The 18952-nt window shown below is 46.5% G+C and overlaps 5 protein-coding genes across 5 annotated transcripts; 4 read left to right on the forward strand and 1 right to left on the reverse strand.

Moving 5' to 3' along the window:
* The first annotated feature begins 403 nt into the window (after window positions 1–403).
* TREMEDRAFT_70626 (uncharacterized protein) lies at window positions 404–1960 on the forward strand. Its single transcript, XM_007001934.1, has 5 exons — window positions 404–468; window positions 530–701; window positions 869–1219; window positions 1317–1494; window positions 1637–1960. The coding sequence occupies exons 1-5, from the start codon at window positions 422–424 to the stop codon at window positions 1786–1788; spliced, it is 900 nt and encodes a 299-aa protein (XP_007001996.1). The 5' UTR covers window positions 404–421; the 3' UTR covers window positions 1789–1960.
* Window positions 1961–2015: 55 nt separating this feature from the next.
* On the forward strand, window positions 2016–5240 carry TREMEDRAFT_41513 (uncharacterized protein; the record flags this gene model as incomplete). The annotated part of the gene is made up of 5 exons (XM_007000860.1): window positions 2016–2902; window positions 3036–3381; window positions 3522–3782; window positions 3921–4199; window positions 4314–5240. The coding sequence occupies exons 1-5, from the start codon at window positions 2289–2291 to the stop codon at window positions 5238–5240; spliced, it is 2427 nt and encodes an 808-aa protein (XP_007000922.1). The 5' UTR covers window positions 2016–2288.
* Window positions 5241–6683: 1443 nt separating this feature from the next.
* Window positions 6684–12068, forward strand: TREMEDRAFT_70627 (uncharacterized protein; the record flags this gene model as incomplete). Its single annotated transcript, XM_007001935.1, has 19 exons — window positions 6684–6689; window positions 7515–7814; window positions 8030–8438; window positions 8483–9057; window positions 9099–9155; window positions 9204–9377; window positions 9423–9498; window positions 9546–9688; window positions 9846–9900; window positions 9929–10025; window positions 10064–10196; window positions 10354–10432; window positions 10519–10670; window positions 10826–10886; window positions 10927–11003; window positions 11130–11207; window positions 11283–11335; window positions 11396–11484; window positions 11668–12068. 19 exons carry the CDS (start codon window positions 6684–6686, stop codon window positions 11952–11954), a joined length of 2901 nt encoding a protein of 966 aa, XP_007001997.1. The 3' UTR covers window positions 11955–12068.
* Window positions 12069–12171: 103 nt separating this feature from the next.
* Window positions 12172–15196, reverse strand: TREMEDRAFT_25666 (uncharacterized protein; the record flags this gene model as incomplete). Its single annotated transcript, XM_007000592.1, has 11 exons — window positions 12172–12339; window positions 12463–13041; window positions 13307–13489; window positions 13747–13958; window positions 14001–14086; window positions 14145–14220; window positions 14276–14432; window positions 14495–14596; window positions 14662–14802; window positions 14844–15013; window positions 15055–15196. The coding sequence occupies 11 exons, from the start codon at window positions 15194–15196 to the stop codon at window positions 12172–12174; spliced, it is 2016 nt and encodes a 671-aa protein (XP_007000654.1).
* An 863-nt stretch (window positions 15197–16059) lies between these two features.
* On the forward strand, window positions 16060–18741 carry TREMEDRAFT_72658 (uncharacterized protein; the record flags this gene model as incomplete). Its single annotated transcript, XM_007002051.1, has 2 exons — window positions 16060–16170; window positions 16220–18741. The coding sequence occupies 2 exons, from the start codon at window positions 16060–16062 to the stop codon at window positions 18710–18712; spliced, it is 2604 nt and encodes an 867-aa protein (XP_007002113.1). The 3' UTR covers window positions 18713–18741.
* Between the last annotated feature and the right edge of the window lie 211 nt (window positions 18742–18952).

The raw sequence follows: 18952 nt of genomic DNA on the forward strand, positions 1-18952 counted from the left end.
GAAGATGAACGACCATTGTGAAACGAAACAACATGAACGGACGAGTCGATCTTCTCCAATGTCTCCATGACGCCCATACATTTGATTGACGTGACGGCCTCGCTTGTGATTCATTGTCAGATTTGATACTCTGCGCGAGCTCGGATGCCCGGGCAGCAGCCGTCGTCCCGACTGACGTAGCGTCTCTCAGGTGGAGATAAGGTGCATGCGGTTGTCGCCTTTGTGAGCAACCTTGGCCGCAGCACGCATGCTTGTTCTCTCTGTGACCATCTTAAGCATGCATGTCATGAAGTCCTTGAAAGTGCCACAAAGAAGAGAGAGCCACATTCGGTGCCCCGCACTGAAGCGACGGAACCCTTCTCCCCTTCTCCGGGTTTGTCCCTCTTCCTCTCAAATCATCACTACATACTCTAGGTACATCATGTCCGTCCTCTCTCCTGAGCAGCTTCAACGATGGCGACAAGATGGGTGAGTGTACTTCCCTCTGGAGATTTACATGGATATCAGAAGTGGCTCACTAACGAACTAGCTATCTGATCATCACCGATTTCTACACATCGGAGGACACGCAAGAGATGTTGAACGAGGCTCGACGATTGCTGAAGGAGTTTAAATTGGAAGGTCACCCCTTGACTACTTTCAAGACTGAAGTGGATGGGGGACATGTAGGGGATGACTACTTCTTGGGTTCAAATGATAAGGTGAGTGAGTTACCGCTTACCCCTCTTCACACCTTCAACTCTCTTGATCCTGGCCTTCTGCAGCCCCTTTCTTGCTATTGATCTTTGGCCGTGCTAGTGGGTTCAAGCTATAGTAGACTATAATCCTCTGAATGAGAAAAGAGAAGGTGGAGTTGAGCTCACTGTAGATTCGCTACTTCCTAGAAACATCCTCATTATCACCGGCCACCCAAACTTCACCTGCCAAACTGCTCGTACCCCCTGAACGAAGTATCAACAAAATCGGTCACGCTCTCGCTCCGCTCAATCCCGTCTTCCGACGACATACCCTAGAGTGTGCCAAAATATCTCAACTAGCAATAGACTTAGGAGAACATGACGATCCTCGGGTGTTGCAAAGCATGATCATCTGTAAACAGCCTCGAATAGGTGGTCCTGTGCCTACGCACAATGATTCGACCTTTCTGTATACAGATCCACCTAGCGCTGTTGGAGCGTGGGTCGCATTGGAAGAATGTACCACTCAAAATGGATGTTTGGTGAGTCCGCTTGTCTATTCGATATATCTTGATACACAGGGCCCCTCGTATAAGATAAGAAACGAGGTCGGAGTTGCACATCGCTGACACTCAGTAGTCTTTCCTTCCTGGATCACATAAAACAGCTCGGATTAGCACACGCTTTGTGCGCGCCCCTGAGGGTGGAACGACATTCGCACCCGTACCAGGTGTGGAACCCAATGAGGAAAAGTGGGATGAAATGGACGGATGGGTTGAGGCACCTGTTCGACCGGGTACATTGGTTTTGATACATGGTATGTTCATCTCTGTTTCGTCAGTCCAGTGTCCCCGGGCCTCAAAACTCTGGCTCCTGGCACAGTCGTCTCTCCTACGAAGCTTTGGAATGGGCCAGTCGGGCGGTCGGGGATGGCAGGAGGACAGATGCTGACAGACCAGGTAGCGTCATGCATCGTTCACCACCCAATCCTTCTGATTCTTCTCGACTTATATACACTTTCCACATGATCGAAGGGAAGGCGAAGTATGACGAGCGGAATTGGCTTCAACCTACGCGGGAGATGCCCTTTCCTAGTCTTCTCCGGGGATGACCATTCTACTTAGTGGAGTGCTGTTCTTGGAATGGCCTAGTCTCGTATCCCGGCTCTGATCTCTCATCTATGAGGACTTATGAATGCCATTACGAGCTGCAGAGGATTGACCTACTGCACCAATAGGCAGAATGCTATATGTAACTTATGTATGCGAAACGAGGTAAAAGCCACTAAGCCACCTTGACCTTATATCCTTTCGTAGCGTTCACCTACTTTCTCTTCATCTAACCTCCTGGTGGCCTGGTGGGCAGGCATCTCATGACTATCACACACATGTGCCTCACCTAATCCATCCTACAGTATATACCAATCAGAGAGCATATATAGTATATCCAGTCTACACCGGACGTCCTAGTAACTTCGACGCATGAGGCAACCCTCGACCCGCCGAAATCGTCGTCCCCTGCCTATCCCCCCTTGCTCCTTGCCCCCCCCTGCAACTCTCCTCTTCAATCTTCATCTCATCCTCTAAATCGATGTATCGCTAATCACCCGACATGTCCCTCTCTTCCATCTCGGACTTCGATTCCGACGCTGGCGACATCTCCCTCTCCGTCCCTTCTTCCTCCAACTCCATCTTCCTTTCCACCTTTGCTCCTCATGAACCCTCTCGATTACCTTTCCAAACCCATCATCCCACTGGTAAACTGCACCCCAATCCTCTTTTACACCCTAATGAAACCGTTTCCCCTACCCCTTTGGCAAAGCCTATGACAGCTGTGGACGAAGATGAAGTCTCTACACCCCGACCATGGCTGCCTAAACCTCAGCATGTAGAAGAGGACATGGACCCTGTGACACCGACCAAATTTACTCGTCAATTCTCGGGATCGCTAGGACGAAGTAAGAGTCTGAATATTCGTCTACCCTCAATCGATCTGCCTGTACCGGGACCAGTCTCCTCTTCTTCTTATGAACCCAAAGAAAGGATGGCTTGGAATAGAAGACCAGGTGAAGCCAGACCACCACCGTTACTTGATGATGATCTGGGAAGGAGGATGGGAAGATGGATTCAGGAGATCGTGGTGTGTAATTTCGATCTGGAGAGAGGTCCTGTAGTTGAGAGAAGAGCTGTGGGTAGACGTTGGGGTCCAGGAGAGAAAGAGAATGTGTAGGTTCTATCATGACCCCTTGATAGTTTGAACCCTTCAAGATGTCACTGCCTCCTCAAATACGGCTCAGATGATCTCGCTTGACGAACAGCTTGGGATAAGGTTTTGAGGAATCGCAAAGCTGACCGAAAGGGCATTCTCAAGTTTCCCAGATACTAGTCTTTTCGCAGAAGGAAACATCATGTTTTCATTCAAGATTCGTCATATCCCACCAGATCCCGCTTCTTTATCCCAACCCGAACCAGTATCACCTATGCCTGATCGTGTAGCCTCGATGGAGGCTAATTTCCAAGGTATGAGCATGGAACAAGGAAGTACAGTTCCAATGGAAACCCCTGCGGCAGGGAGTGCTGGTATGAGTAAAGGTGAGAAGGCAGAGGAATATCGAAAGTGGGACGAAAGAGGAAGAGAGTGGTTATATGGGTATGTGTGGTTTGAACAGCGTAAAGATAAAGATCTGGTCAGGGGGTATATGCAGGTACGTTCTAATTACTCTCATTCCCACACTCTTTTCCTATTCATTACCTCTGGTAAAAGCCGACTGCTGCTCATGAATTGCACGGTCTGATGAGAACTTGCGGTCTTAGATCATACGGACCATTGAACTAACGAATTCAGAAATCCCTTGTCATCCTTACTCATCTACCCTTTCCGTCCCTCTTCTTCACCATACTTGAGCGCATTGGCCCACCGTTCTTCCAGCATGGTTACAGTGCTTTGGAAGCCGCATGTCATAGTATAGCTACTTGGCAGGATCCCAGTCCCAACGCGTTATTGGAATTACCGTTGATGTCGGACGTAATCACTTGTCAACTACCGGACACAGGGGAGTCCCCTCAGGTGGGAAACATTATGGGCCTGTCATCACCCGAAAGACCTGTAAGTCGCGCTTTTTCTCACGCAATACCCAGAAACCACACTTCAAACAACACTGACATTAATCGTCGTTTCAAACGAGCATATCTGCGATATGACGACGTGATCAATCTGTGTGGAGTCGACTGACTGAATTTACAGATTCTCGTGACTCTGCCTCAAACCTCTCCTCTCCGTGCTCTAGCGCCTGTGCTTCCCTCCCTTTGGTCCATATGGGAATGTCTCATCCTAGCTGAACCTATCCTCGTCATCGCTCCCGATCCAAAAACATGTTCAGAGATAGTCTGGTGGCTACGAGATCTCATACGACCCATTCCTCCAGCTGGAGATTTCAGACCATATTTACATATACACGATCATGATTTTGCTTTATTGGTCAATTCCAACAAACCTCAGGCGGGAGTGGTAGTGGGGGTCACTGTGAGTTTCATAAATTCCCTCCATGTCATTCCCCTTTGTCTGACCTCTTCCTAAATACAATCTTGACAGTATGTGATCGGTGTCGATTATGTTCTAGCCTTGATTGACACGTAGAATCCCTTTTTCCGCAATGCCGCCTCTCATTGGCCCAACGTCATCTCTCTTCCTACCCCTTCCCGAAGACCTCTTCCCTCCTCGACCTCCGGTGATTTTCCTCGACCTGATCAACCCGTCGGGTTCCTCTCTCGACGTCATCGTTCCGTCCAGAAAGATCGTCCTCTCCTCAAACGTCTACAAGCATTGGTAGACGAAGGAAATCTGGATGAACCATCCGCCAACGAAGCTCTCCGAACTCATTTTCAACAATTGACAGATAAGATGTTAGTTCCCCTAAATCGATATTTTCAGACTCTCGTCCCTACACTTTCTCCTAGTCCTTCCATCTCCCCTGGATATATACCAACTCCTTTTACCCCCTTGTCCACTTCGTCCACACCGGGTGGTGGTGGAGGAACAGAAACTCTGAAACCATTCTCTCTTCCTAATTTTTTGACACATCTCAAAAGTCATGGTCCTAATCCACTTTCCTTTCGGACTCGAGGATTATCAAGTAAATCAAGAGTCGAAGGAGATTTCTATACCAGCTTCTGTATGTCTCCAACATTCGCAGGATGGCTATCCGCCAGAGTTGAGAAGATGGGTATAGCAGTTGCCAACACTAGGGGAGATCCTATTCTTTCAACTTCGGGTAGCTGGCTCACTCATCTCGCTCCACCACCATCTGGCGTCAGAAGAAGTTCGGCACCAGGTGTGGGATTAGGTTTCAATCTTCCTCCTGGGGTGAAGGTCTCGGCGGTCGCAGCTGTGGAGAGAATACAAGGAGAGGGAAGTGTGAGAGAAGAAGTATCTGGGAGTGAGGATGATTCTTCTGCTTCGGGTTGGAGGGAAAGTGACGAGTCTAACAGGGATGTTTTAGGTGATCAATATTATTTGAGAAGGGTTAGTGAAGGAGCTGTCAAGGTATTGAGGAAGGAAGGGTGATTGAAAAATGATCTTAGTGATGATTTCTATCTTACTACATTGTTCTGTGTTCCAACTATTTCGCCCTGAGATTGTTCGACGTGGGATACGGGAGATTATTGTATATAACTGCATCTTTAGCATCTTTACCACATACCCACGTCTGTGTGGATTGTACCAATAATGCATCATGTTGCTCTGTCTTCTAGTATTCTCACAATCTAGAACAGTCGTGTCCGAGTGTCAGATCAAGGTCGCAATTGTTTTGTCATAGTCGAATGGGACGCACAAGTAAAATCGGACGTCGATTGATATTCAGAATGCAAGAGAGAGGAGCGAGACTGGGACTTAGGAGAGCTTTGAGAAAAGTACAGAAGAAAGCGTGGTCAACGAAGAGAGAATGCGAGTGAAGTATGAATTGGTGAGCATGGAAAAAGTCGAGACAAAATGGATTAAGAAAGTCGTGATGCATTCTAATGAAAGGTCAAGCTTTCAACATCTCCATAATCCTTTTACTCTCCTCTCTATCTTTCTTCGCTCTCTGTTTCCACCTTTTCTTCCCTTTCTCACCCAATTCAATACCCATTCGTTGTTGTCCAAACTTTGCTTTCCTCTGAGCTTCTCGAATTTCTTTGAATGTATGAGTCACTTTGGCTTTTTTGATCGATGTATCGCGTGAATGACCTAGACCGTATCGATCAAGTTTGAGAGCTGTGGCTATGGGAGCTGTACGACCTGGACCGTCTTGATGTACTTGAATCAATTCCAGATTCGAATTATCGTCATTTAAGTTCTCTACCCTTTCTCCTATGATCTCTTCTTTCTCGGCCTCTTTTCGATCTTCACAATCACTTTTTTTATCATCTCCTGACATCTGACTGTCTACTTCATCCTTTTCCTCATCGATGTGTCCGATTATTGATGGATTGTCCTCACTGTCTTTCTTTTCGAGTGAGGTGATTTCTTCATCAGAATCCATGGTCAAATCTACCACTTCTCTCCCACTTTCCTTTTTGATTCTCCCCTTCACCGCTCTCCCTGACTTTGGTCTCCCTTCGATCCTCTCATCTTCCCCCGATACGTCTTCGTGGGCGGTATCTCCTTGACCCTTCGTAGATGTAGAACCCAATGCTGATTCAGAAGTTGGTCGTCCTAATCCTCCACCATTCCATCCTTGTCCTTCCAACAAAGCCCATCCCATATTCTCCGGTCCAAGCACATAATGCGCCGGACGGATCTTTGGTTGAGGTTTCATATCTAACATCCCTCCAATTGATGTGGTCTGGGCGGGTTTCTGCGCGGAAGAAGGATATGAACGAGATTTGGATAGTAAAGCTCGACGAATGAACCATTCGTTCTTGTGTATTCGAAGTGGTTTCACTTTTGTTCCATCATGATCTCTCCCTGGTTTCCGTGCTTGACTTCCCTCAGAACCGGCATGTTCTTTTGGTGTGTTCGGGGAAGATGAAGGTTGAGGGATGGTTGGTAATGGTATTGTTCGTGAAGCGGATGAAGAGGTCCGTGTACCCTCGTTGGAGATGGATAAGTACCATTCTGACATATCAGTCCCGTTCTCCCTATCCGCATTATTGTCAAGTCTAGCACCACCACCAATCTCAACAGTGACACCTTCCGCCGAACTGCGTCCTAACTCGTCGTACGTTCCTTCGCTGGGTACGAACACCGGGGGCAACACATGTTTTTCCTTTCCATGTCTAGTTGGGTTGAGATACCATTCTCTCCATTCTTTCTGATCAGTCCTGGAGCGATGGACGAAGAGTGCGGGAAGAGAGGATGCGAGGTCTTGTGGGGTTTGAGGTAAGGTGGATTCATGGATGTGGACATGTTGGAGGTCAGAGGTCGGAGGGGTGGAGCGGATCACAACGGCTGGACGGATTGGTGGAGCTCGCCAATTGGAAGGACCAGCTTGAAATGTATCTCCTGCCGTAGTATAGTTCATTTAATGAGGGAGGCTCTGCTCTTCCGACGAGAAGGAAGAGAAGGGAAAGAAGGAGGAGGGGAGACACAAGGATGGGTGGCGATTGGCAGTTTGTTAGAGTAGCTGGGTAGTTTCCGTCGGAAGTGAGAAGTGAGAGCGGAAGCAAATTTTCCCTTCCCAAGTTTCCCCACACTTTTGGCTGGTCCGTCTTTCTCGTCTTCCTCTTACTGTACCCATCTATCGACATGCTATCATCTATCACTCCTCCTCTCATACAATACAAGCTCACATGACAGTGAAAATCGTCACAAGATGAAATTTGGAAGGTCAGTCATGCTCGTCATTGATATCGCGAGCTGATCGCCAGATATCTAGACGAGAATTCCACTCCGGAGTGGAAACGTGCTTATATAGACTATCGAGCATGTAAGAAAGCCATAAAGGTCATCGCTCGACGGTTAGGACAAGAGAGATCTCGTATCAAGAATGGTGAACAGCCGGACAAGGGGTCGGGCAGTCATGAAAGCTCGGACGATGTGGACCATGGACCTTCAGCACCTCCGAGATCTAGTAAGGGTACCAGTCCTTCTATGGGTTCAGGGGGCAAATCGCCTAGAGATAGGGGAAGAGCGTCGTTGAAGAATACTCCTAGTATAGTAAGTCTACAAGTCTTCATCCCACTCCCGTGTGCGTCTACTTCGTCGATCGAGCACTAATCCGGCACTGAAACGTATATGGTGAAATATCATGTCTTCCCGTCACTGTGTCAGCTCGTCACCGCTGTTGGATACGAATAGCTAGTATGGTTTGGTCGATGGAAAGAGAATGTATAGAATAAATATGCGTAGATCGAATGCTGCTGACGTTCAAGCCCGGTTCTGCACAATATGGCGCTACAACTTCAACACCTAGGCACAAATCCGGACTGCCACCCAACCCACCTCCCTTAGACATCGGCGAACCCAGTGTTGCTCACTTGCCTGAGTCTACTGCTATCACGGACGACAGAATTCACCGAGAACCCTCTCATACGCAGCACAAGCCAGGTACCGTCACTTTTACCGAAAACCCCCCTTCACCCACAAGCCCCGAAGGATCTCATCATCGTTCGAGCGAGGATCCGATAGTCACTTCTGACTCCAATGCTCCCCTCAGACCAAATGCAGCCCCAAGATCTGGTTCGAAGACCAGAAAAAGCCCAAGGAGACCATTCGGGATACGCAGCGGGTCTAGTCCTTTCATTCAGGGGCACAGTCCAAAGTTAGACCGGAAGAGTGTTCGTAAGTATCACTACATCATGAATCGTCACATGCTGACACCATAGGTTCAATGACATTCTCTTCTCCTCGCATACCTGCTAGATCTGCCAAAACATTCGAAGAGCTTTATGGCCTCCTCGAACCCGACGAAAAAGCCTTTTTCGACCTGTTAGATCGAGAGCTAAATAAAGTCGAGACGTTTTATCGTGCTCGTGAAGGTGAAGCTATCCGACGTGCTCATGATCTTCGAGATCAATTACGAGAGCTAGCGGAGCATAGAAAGATATATCATGAGATTTATCCGGAGGGTACGCCGGAATGGGAGACCAAAGTCGGTCGAATCCTACCGAGTAACGTGCAAGCTTATAAATTGTCGACCGTGGCGAATAACCTGCAAAGACGGATCCCATTTTTCAACGGGGGTGACAGTGGGCGTGAGGATGAACAACCGAAGACGAATGGCGCACTCGGGGAACGAAGGGGATCAGGCGATGATGAGAACAAGGCCCTGCGTGAGGCTATAGTGGCTGATAAAGACCACCAGACGTACAATCCGGAAAGGTATCTAAAATACAAGAAAGACTTACGAGGCGCTGTTTTGGAGTTTTATAGGCAGCTGGAGCTCATAAAGAACTACAGGGTCAGTCAACCGTATCAACCCTTATCGCAGCTGATGGTTAGATTATGAACCTGACAGGGTTTCGTAAAGCATTGAAGAAGTTTGAGAAGACTACGAGAGTACGGAAATGTGCTCTTGTCAAATGTCAGGATAGGACTGATGGACAGATTCACTGTTTGGAAATGTATACCGACGAACGTGTGCTCAAAGAGTCTTTCACCAACGGTGACACCGTTGATGCTCTGATCCAAAAAGTGGAAGAAATGTTCTCGGAGCACTTTGAAAGGGGGGATTCGAAGAAGGCACGAGATAAGCTGAGACGACAACACCAAGTCCAAACTGTTTGTCAGCTGTCTCGGTCGAAGTTTCCAAGCTGACGGACATAGCACTACACGACCACATTTCGATCGGGATGGTGTATCGGTGCCGCTCTTCCAGCTGCTATCTATGCGCTCGTTCTTGGTGAGCTGCATCTACGATGTCAACACGTCCTGAAAGCTGACGGATAGCAAGACAAAAGGACACACAAGCGGCAGTCCCACAATGGGAGGCACTGTTATACCTTTACGCTGGGCTGTTTTTACCCGTCATCTTTGCCATGCTCGTTGAACTTAATCTTGATGCGTATGTAGCTGCGCGCATCAATTATGAAGTGCGTTCAACTTGCTACACTCACTGTCCCTCCGAAGTCCATAACCGTGTGGGACGAGTTTCAAGGGCTTGTGTCTCTCTACAGCCCTCCTCTATCGTCGCTCGTACTCCTTCCTGAACCTGGACAACTGATAATGCACATTGCTGACAAAGTTCAGTTCGTCATGGAGCTTTCACGACCCTCCCTCGATTTTCGCTCTTATCTCGAGGAAAGTCCTCTCTCTCATTTTGTAGTCTGAAGCTGACCATCAGATTCCTGCTTTTCTCTTCCTCACACTCTGCTACTGCTTCTTTTTCACCTTCTCGCGTGTGGGCGAACCACATATTGCACCTACAACGTGAGCTCGATTCATACTGTATCTGCGCTGACCAGTAGATGGCCGGCTGTTTGGGTTGTCTTCGTCGTGGTTTTCTTCCTGAACCCCTTGCCCGTCTGGAGGAAGAGATCCAGATATTGGCTGCTGAAAGTGTTGTTCCGGGTTTTGACCCCTGGATACAGTCGGGTGGAGGTATGTCCCCACCAGCTCGTCACATACATACCTGTCATTGGCTCCTTCTCATTCTCCTGATTGTCCTCCAATCCTCTCTTTTTTCGTTATCCAGGAGACTCTCCGATCTTTTTGGCATCTCGGAGTCTCTGCGAAGACGTTCAAGGCTGATCTCTAGTTCATCGCTTTCTTCATCGCAGATGAACTCAATTCACTTGTCTTCACGATGCAGGACATATACTTTCTGGGATGTGCCTGTGAGTTTCCATCAACGGAGCAGTGCAGCACTTTCCCACCAGCTCACACTTTTCCATCCCCTCTGGTCGACAGCTGATGTGATCAGACAGCCGTCACTGGCCGCCCGACGTTCTCAACGTCTGTCCAGTAAGCAAAAATTGGCCTTCAGCCATCCTTATATGTATTCCGGCTCTCTCACGTCTCATACAATGTTTGAAACGTTATCATGATTCCAAACTCCGGATACATCTCATCAACGTGAGTTTCCCCTCTACCTGTCTCTCATCCTTCAGGCTTCAGCATGTCCTTTGTATCCATATCGCCCAGGCTTTCAGATTTCGTAAGCCCGTTCGAGCTGTAAAGGTATCTGTGTCTCCATGCATACCGTCACCAAAGAGACCAGCTGACAACAGGCTGGAAAATATCTCAGTGTTATCACTCAGCTGATCCTCTACGTCCTGTGGCGATCTCGAGGTGAGCTCAACAGGAATCTTGTGACTGAGCTGACCTTTAGGTGGAATTTATCATGATCCTGCATTTGTAGTCTGGATCATCGTAGCGACCATATCGTCCACTTATGCCTGTTCCTGGGTATGTATCAGCACTTCTCTCCCATCTTTCGGCCATTCCATATACAATTGATTAATTCACGTGATTTGCAGAAATCAATGGGAGACATTCAGGTATGGGTGATCTGAGTCATGGCTGACTTTCCAGGACTTGATAGTCGATTGGAGTCTGTTCCGACCTAATTCTGGTGGTCTCCGACCTGACTTGGGATATCAGAACCGATATGTAAGTTCATCGCACACGCTTGAACACTATCATATTCCGCATATCCGCTGTTTCGAGTATTTGTTTGACAAACAGGTATATTACTTTGCCATGGTGACGAACATTATCATTCGATTTGTTTGGGTTTGGTAAGTCGTCTAATTCTCAAGCATTGAAGGTGGTGCAGGAGGGAGAGACTAATGAGATAGGTATTTGCCATATCCGACTCAACACACCAGACTTCGAAGTTTCTTCTTCTCTCTGGCCGAGATGTTACGGCGATGGCAGTGGAATTTCTGTCAGTTCTTTCTTCTGTTCTTACATCTCGACCTTCTCTCCCCCAGTTTATCCATTCTGCCGCTTCTCTGTCCGTCGAACAACTTGATGCAACAGACTACAAAATGTCCAGCAAAATGTCGAGCAGGAACGAGAGGGGTTTGGAAGGTATCTACGCGCTGAGAAGAACACCACTGATTTACAGTCCGTGTGGAAACTGAACATCTCGGTAATGCCGATGCTTATCGTGTAACCCGTGAAATCCCACTTCCATACAGACGAGTAGAACATGATTCAGATGAAGAGACTCACCTTAAATCCCATCATCTATCTGTCCATTTAGATCGTCTACGACAAAGTATAAGAAAAGGCAGTGGAAGAGGTCCTGATGAATTGGATGTGGGACCAAGAGGACATGCAGCTAGTAGAGAGTATGAAGCTCGAAGACCTGGTGATTCATCTTTCAAAAGTAGAAATTCGGGTGAGGTATGATTTGGTTCATGTGTTATGTATCAATTAGATATTGTAAATCATGTAATCAAAGGTTTTTGGTATTTGGAGATTTATGGAACGATGATTCAGATGACATGCATTTATATGAACATGTTTTTTGGACCTCGTATGAGGTTGTATAGACATTACCAAAGTAAATCCAAGAGAGATAAAAGTGGAGTATAAGAGAAAGGAAATCAGGTGGGGGAGGAAGTGATCACCAAAAATCATCCCCTTCTCCTCCAACGTTTTTCTTTCCACCAGCAGTTACTTGACGTTGATAAAATTCGCTAACTTGTTCAGAAGTGGTAGCTTCGTCTGAAGACTTATCTTCTCTGATTCGTATGAATCTCGGGAAACGTAGAGAAATACCACGAGAATCGACCTGATAAATTAGTTTTTCTCGTCGAACACCTCATGAGTCATGAGTCCAAATGGTCAAGTTATCAAGTGATCAAGTGGGAAAATAAAGTAAAAATGAAGAAGAAAGAAAGAAAGAAAAACTCACCAAACCATGTGCAGCGGTATAAATAGGACTTAAACTTAAATCAGCAGTCAAAACTTCCCAAACAATCTTAGGTTCAAACCAAACGTCCGGTTTAGCACCACCTACTTCTATATCACCTCTAACAACTTGTAATTCTAATGGTTTTAACATTTCATGAAATTTTATCAAAATTTCTTCACTGAAACCAGTACCGATCTTACATATAGTTTGATAATGTTCAGAATCAGGATCATAACAAGATAATAAAAAAGCACCATAAACTGAAGTTCTTTTTCCTTTACCGTAATAAGCACCGATGACTACTAAATCTAATGAATCTCCAATACCTGATAGATAATCTTTTTTCAATTTCAACCAATTTATAGAACGACGTGATGGTTCATAAGTTGATGATTGTGTCGTTAACATTTTAACCATTAGACCTTCACAGCCGTCTTTTACTGATTCTTCTAAGAAAGATTGAATTTCTTCGGTTGTTGTACAATCACTTGATACTGCGAAAGCGAATTCTGAAGGGATAGGTTGAAAATGTTTTTGGAGTAGGGAACGACGTTCTTTTAATTCTTTTTGAAGTAAACTCTGATACTTTAGTATAATGTCATAGCTAAAGTAATAGATTGTAGATGTTGACTTGGGATTACGCCTTGAGCTAAATAGTTTGGTTTATGGTACGCCGAAGATATATCAAGTTGTGGGTAAGATGACTTGAGAGAGGTAACTTTCCGTTAAAGGCGAGAAGGCGATCTCAGGTGGAAAAGGGGGGATCAAGAATATTTGGGGGGTTTGTAAAGAGAGAAAAGAGCGGAAGAACATAAAAGGGAGTGGGAGAGAGAAAAATACTCACCTCCCCATTCAAATACAACAAATCAAAAGCGAACAAATGTACACGAACGGTTATATCTTCCGTCCGAACATCCTTTCTTTTCCTTCGAGATAAATCTTGAAAAGGTAACAGTTTCTTCTGTTCCAAATCGTATGCCACAGCTTCAGCGTCGATAACAAAACTTTTAACTCCTTCTTTGATACACTGTTCATCAGCAACATACCTCCATTCCTTCACAGCGCACGAGCACGAGTACCATATTAGAATCAAATGAAATAGTATTTGAATAGAACTAGATATCCCAAACCAGGCGTATGTTCACGTTGTCCGCGACTTAGAAACGGAATGGCACTAGATCAATTTGACTCGGAAATCTATGTTACTTGCACAGTAAATGACACCAGTGAGACATTATCAGGGTGAAATATCAACAGAGAGAGAAAGAACAAACACGAGCTCACCCTTGGTAACTGTTCAACCAAATCAGGATATTTCGCACTCATATTCTCACTATTCCTACTGAACACGGCAATTGTTCCATCTTCTAACAAATGTACTTGAGCACGTTCACCATCATATTTATATTCGCAAGTGAATTCTTTCCCTTCGAATCTATCTAAAACTTCCGTGATAGCCTTTGTAGGTTTGGCCAACATAGGTTTCAGAGGTACTCCTATCACATCAGCTTTGTCCAACTTTAACTTTATCTGCTGACCAGGAGTAAGTTTGCAATTCTCTTGTAATCCTTCTATACCGCCTTTCATCAAAGCAGGAATGATCAAATCGTAATTTGGTAATTCACTATCAATCAGTTTTGCCATAAACCTCAGAAGGTATCGTATTGGATGAAGATACGAACCTGTAGATAGATTTGACGATATCCGCTCCTTCTTCCAACTTTTTCGCTAATTCTTCACCACCGATACGTTTATCTCCTACAGATGAGCACATCAGGAAGATGATATATGGGCAACGATGACTGACCTAAACTCTTGAGAACCATGGCATGTGCTAATGCTACAACCAATGTCTTATCTGCCAAACCTATTCGTAGCTTTCCCTCAAGGGATCGGACGATGAATTTGGCTTCTGTACCTTGACATGCGGCGAGGAGTTTGTTGATGATTCCCACTTTTTTATTCTGTGACTGACAGTCAGCCACAAAGTGTTTTCCTAAGCACAGAGTAAGATGAGAGAACAGGGACTAACAGCGTTGCCTGAAGCTTTCGCTATCTCTGTCAAACTTTGGAAGACGTATGGTACTGTCAATGCTTTTGGCTTGAACATTGTAGGTTGATTATTCCGTGAATTCTACGTGTCAGCATTGCAGACTGACCGACTCTAACTTGAAAAGGGTGGGGAAGACTTAAACTTACCATAGCCACTTTACCCAAATCACCTTCCTTTCGTAAATCCTCTTTTATCTTTGACATCGCTCGTCCAGTACTCTCCGCAATACTCTTGACCAACAATGACTCTCCTATTCCCAATTCGATACCCATATAATCCGGACATAGCTGGGGCTCAGTAGGTTCGACTGAAAGATGCGTCGACTCACTCTGTTAATACATAGATACACCACTTTCAGGAGATTGGAAGATTTCGCATCGGTCGCCGTATCTCTTTTCGCCACCACAAGGAGGAATTGAGTCAAAATTTGTAGAATTTCCAATCGCTTAGTTGTCGCTTCGATCTTTTCGAAAGTCGCTACTAACGCGGCATATGGCACTCTGTATGTCAATCATGTCCGCGGATGTAATAATCAACACACGGTTCACCCTCTTTCCATCCCTTGGCTTCTGTTGCAGAAGCATCTTTCTTGGTAAATATGGACGCCCTGTCAGTCAGTCTAAGATCCGATGTTGGGAAACAAGACAAACAATTTAACAGCGGCTTTGGTCTCCTGTTCATCCGCCACATCATCATCCAGCTCTTCTTCACCCTCTTCTTCTACTATTTCCTCTCTATCCGATCCAGCTTCGTACTCCTCATCCTCTTCAGTAAGTGAAGTCGACGCCTTCCCATTCGACTTCGATGATGATGCGATCGGTTTGGCAAATATCGAAGCTAGAGGTTTTGTCTCTTTGGACTTCCCATTTGTTTTTTCTTCTATGGTTTTTGTTTCTGTCGGTCGCTTCTCATTGCTTTTGTCAGGCTTAGGCGGATGATCAGATTTGGAATGCACTTCCTTCTTTGGTTTCTTGACAGGAGGTGTCGTCGCTACCTATGAGCAGAGCATCGGAATAGGAAGACTGACATACCTCGAGGCTTTGAGCTGGAACCGTTGATGTCATGTGTCGCTTCATCTTCAGAATCAACAACTCTCTTCTTTTTCTTGACACCCGATGTGGTAGTCTGAGAGCTGTGGTCTGAATCTCATCAGCCAGTCTCTCACATACAGTAGAGCAGCTCACCACCCATGCTTGACTCGTAGATGCGGTTTTAGAGAAAGTTGTTCGGTCGTCAAAGCAGCGAGGGACGCGTCAACCGGACGTGGATGTGGGGTCCCGCAGTGTGATAAAAGGGGAGGATAATTTAAAGAAAGAACAAAGTGCTTCCTCTGCTCTCAGACATTGAAATCGCATCAAAGAGACAAAAACTCGCTCTACGACACGACCCATCTCCAAACTCAGAGCTATCTAGGCGACAACAAAAGACCGACCTCGTAGCCTTTTATCATTCAAACTACGAACAAAAGCCTTATCGTCACCGCAGTATCCCTTTGGAGACACTCAATCATCCCCTCGACCTACCACCTTCTCCAAGAAGCCAAGATGGAACGATCTTCCACCCCTAAATCTATTCGAGCCGAAAGAGAAGCGGCCAACTCTCCTTATGATCGTTCTCTAAGGGTATTGAAACCTAAACAGAGTGTGGGGATCAGTGTGAGTATTTCTCCTCACCCCCCGTCGCTATCACTGGCTGACATCGAAGCCTTTCGCATCACTTCGATCTCTGTACAGTTTCGTCACTGGTTCCATCTCACGTACAACACCTCTCCTTCCGAACACTTCGCAAGACATAGATAGTCCTCCAGCTTCAGACCAACAATCAGTCTCTGGATCAGACGATGAATGGGAAGGCGAGGAACCTAAAAGAATGCAAGGAGAAGACGTCTTTTCACTCGCAGCGGCGGCAGGGAGGAAAGGGGGTAATGTTGATGATAGAGCATTGGAATTTCGTGCGAGAGGAGAGATACCAGGTGGTAGAAGAGATCTAGCAAGGCGAGCTTTGGAAGGAGATTCATCATTGATCGATCATGATGAACCACAAAAACCCGTTTACACACCTCAACAAAATCACAAAATTCGACCTTTTTCATCCACTCCTGTCGTACCAACGATACCATCTGCCCCTTTACCAAGCACCAATTTACCACCCACTACACCTGTATCTGGCGTCGTGGTTTCTACTCCCTCTCGAAAACGTCCACATTCACCTGTTACACGTAATCCTTTGCCATCCTTCTTACCTTCCCCATCGACCACCTCTAAACTCACATCATCAGCTTCATCAGCCGCATTGTCTGCGTTTCTGGATGCGAAAAAGGGGTCGTCCATGTCTTCGGAAGACATCAGGGTTGTTGACGCTCTGGTAGATAGCATAAAACATGAGACGGAGCCTCAAACAGGAGGTTGGGGAGCAGGGGAGTTCAACACACCTTCCCGATCCATCAGACCTCTACGGGAGACTGTTTCTACCCCAGTTCGATCGTCACCCTTTGCGAATGGCTTCAACTCGCCAGGTCCAAGTTTCTCCATTGGGGCTTCACCCTCGACCTTACAATCGCCTTCGAGAAGGAAACTGGTCTATCTTGGACCTGGAATGTCCCCGAGAAAGATGGGAAGGTCAAGGATCAATTTCGACGAGTCACCAGCGAAGAAAGTAAGAACGGAGACCATGGAACTCGACCAGTCGGCAAGTTACATACCGCCTTCCTCGCTGACTACGGACCAATCTCAATCGAGCATTTCAAATGTATTCTCGACGACAACATCGCCTACCACGGCACTCCCTCTAACATTGAATAAAGTCAAATCTTTGCGAACATTCGCTCCGTCAAATCCTTCGCCGTTGGGAAGGAACACTATGATCTCGGATCCTTCATCTCCACCCGCTCATCCTTCTACCTCAGTGAAAGCAACCGCCGTCAGTCTGGGCAAACACCGCGCAGCAAACATCATGCGAGAGCTCTTGGCAGAAGATCTTGCCACAGTTTCCGCACGAGTTGTTGAAGATTTCATTGTCAATCCATACGACACCACTTCTCTTCTCTCCAAACATACTTCCACCCTCGTACCGCACTCGGTCCCGTCAACCCCGTCCACTCCTCACAGTCGCAATCATGTCGGCTCCGTCCCCAATCAAAACACTCCAGGTCGAGGAACCCCAAATCGACCCACCATCCGGGCATTGACCGACACGACTCCAAAACGTGGAGCAGCCGCCAAACTCGCCGCTACGAAAAGTCAAAAGTTGACCACTCTCGAGTTGTTATCTGGCAAGAAACCCTACGTGTCTTCGTCGCTCGTCAACGGTAAAGGCAAGAAGAGAGAAGATGCAATGGACTTTATGGAGAGTGAGGACGATGAGGAGGTTGATGAATTGTTCGGTTCTCCAGAGCCCGATACGCCCATTTCCAAAGGTGACAATCGGAAAGATGTGGAGATGGAAGAAGAATCAAGTTCTTCCTTGATCGAGATACCGGGTCCGGATCCCGTACCTAAATTTGACGTACCGCAATTATCCATATCGACCTTTAACACCACCCCTTTCAAGTCGACCACCACCACGAAAGAGTTGTTCTCCAGTGCATCCCAAAACTCCATATTCCCTTCTGTCAAACCAGATCAAGTTTTCAAACCCACTTTCACTCCTACTCCAATCTCTCAATCAATGGAAGAAGGCGAACACATGTCGTCGTCCACGCCAGTCTCTGAGACTATAGAAGATCACCCGGTGGATCTCACTGCGATTTATCTCTCCGCCAAAGACGCAGCGTTGAAAGTGGAAAAACCAGCCTTACCATTCTACACCTTTAACATTTCCACCACAATCCTCAAACCCTCTGATGACATTCGTACACGAGTAATGAAAAGATCTCTTCAATCATATTCCTTCACTTTACATCTGGATCCTGAACCAGCAGCCGACGTTACTCCTCTGACGACGACGGGCGAGGAATGGACATGTGATTTGTGTATGCTCAAGAATCCCGCTTCGGCCAGTGAGAAATGTACCATCTGTGAAGCTCCTAAGCCGGCGAAGCAACCTACGAGTACGAAGCCAAGTCTTGCATTTGGGATCGGGATGGATGGTAAGAGTGGGACAAAAGGAGGAGAATGGACATGTTCGTTGTGCATGTTGAAGAATCCTGAGAGCGCAAAGGATAAATGTGGTATTTGTGAAGCTCCTAGACCAACATGAGAGGTGGAGATGAATATAATTGAGAGGTGCATTTTTGAACTTTAGAACATTGATTGCCGCTGACGGGCTGATCGCCTGAAACCTTCAAGGATATCTCTGGCTAATATTCATGCCTTTCAGTAACTGTCTGCTCTTTTATTAGGACACTTTACTTACTCCCATCGGAACATCTTCATCCTCCTTGGCATTGAGCTGGCTTCAAGTCGTGAGTTGTATGTCGTATGTGGCATGTGGCACAGA

Source organism: Tremella mesenterica (genome assembly GCF_000271645.1).
Source record: "Tremella mesenterica DSM 1558 unplaced genomic scaffold TREMEscaffold_1, whole genome shotgun sequence".
Taxonomy (NCBI): Eukaryota; Fungi; Basidiomycota; class Tremellomycetes; order Tremellales; family Tremellaceae; genus Tremella; species Tremella mesenterica.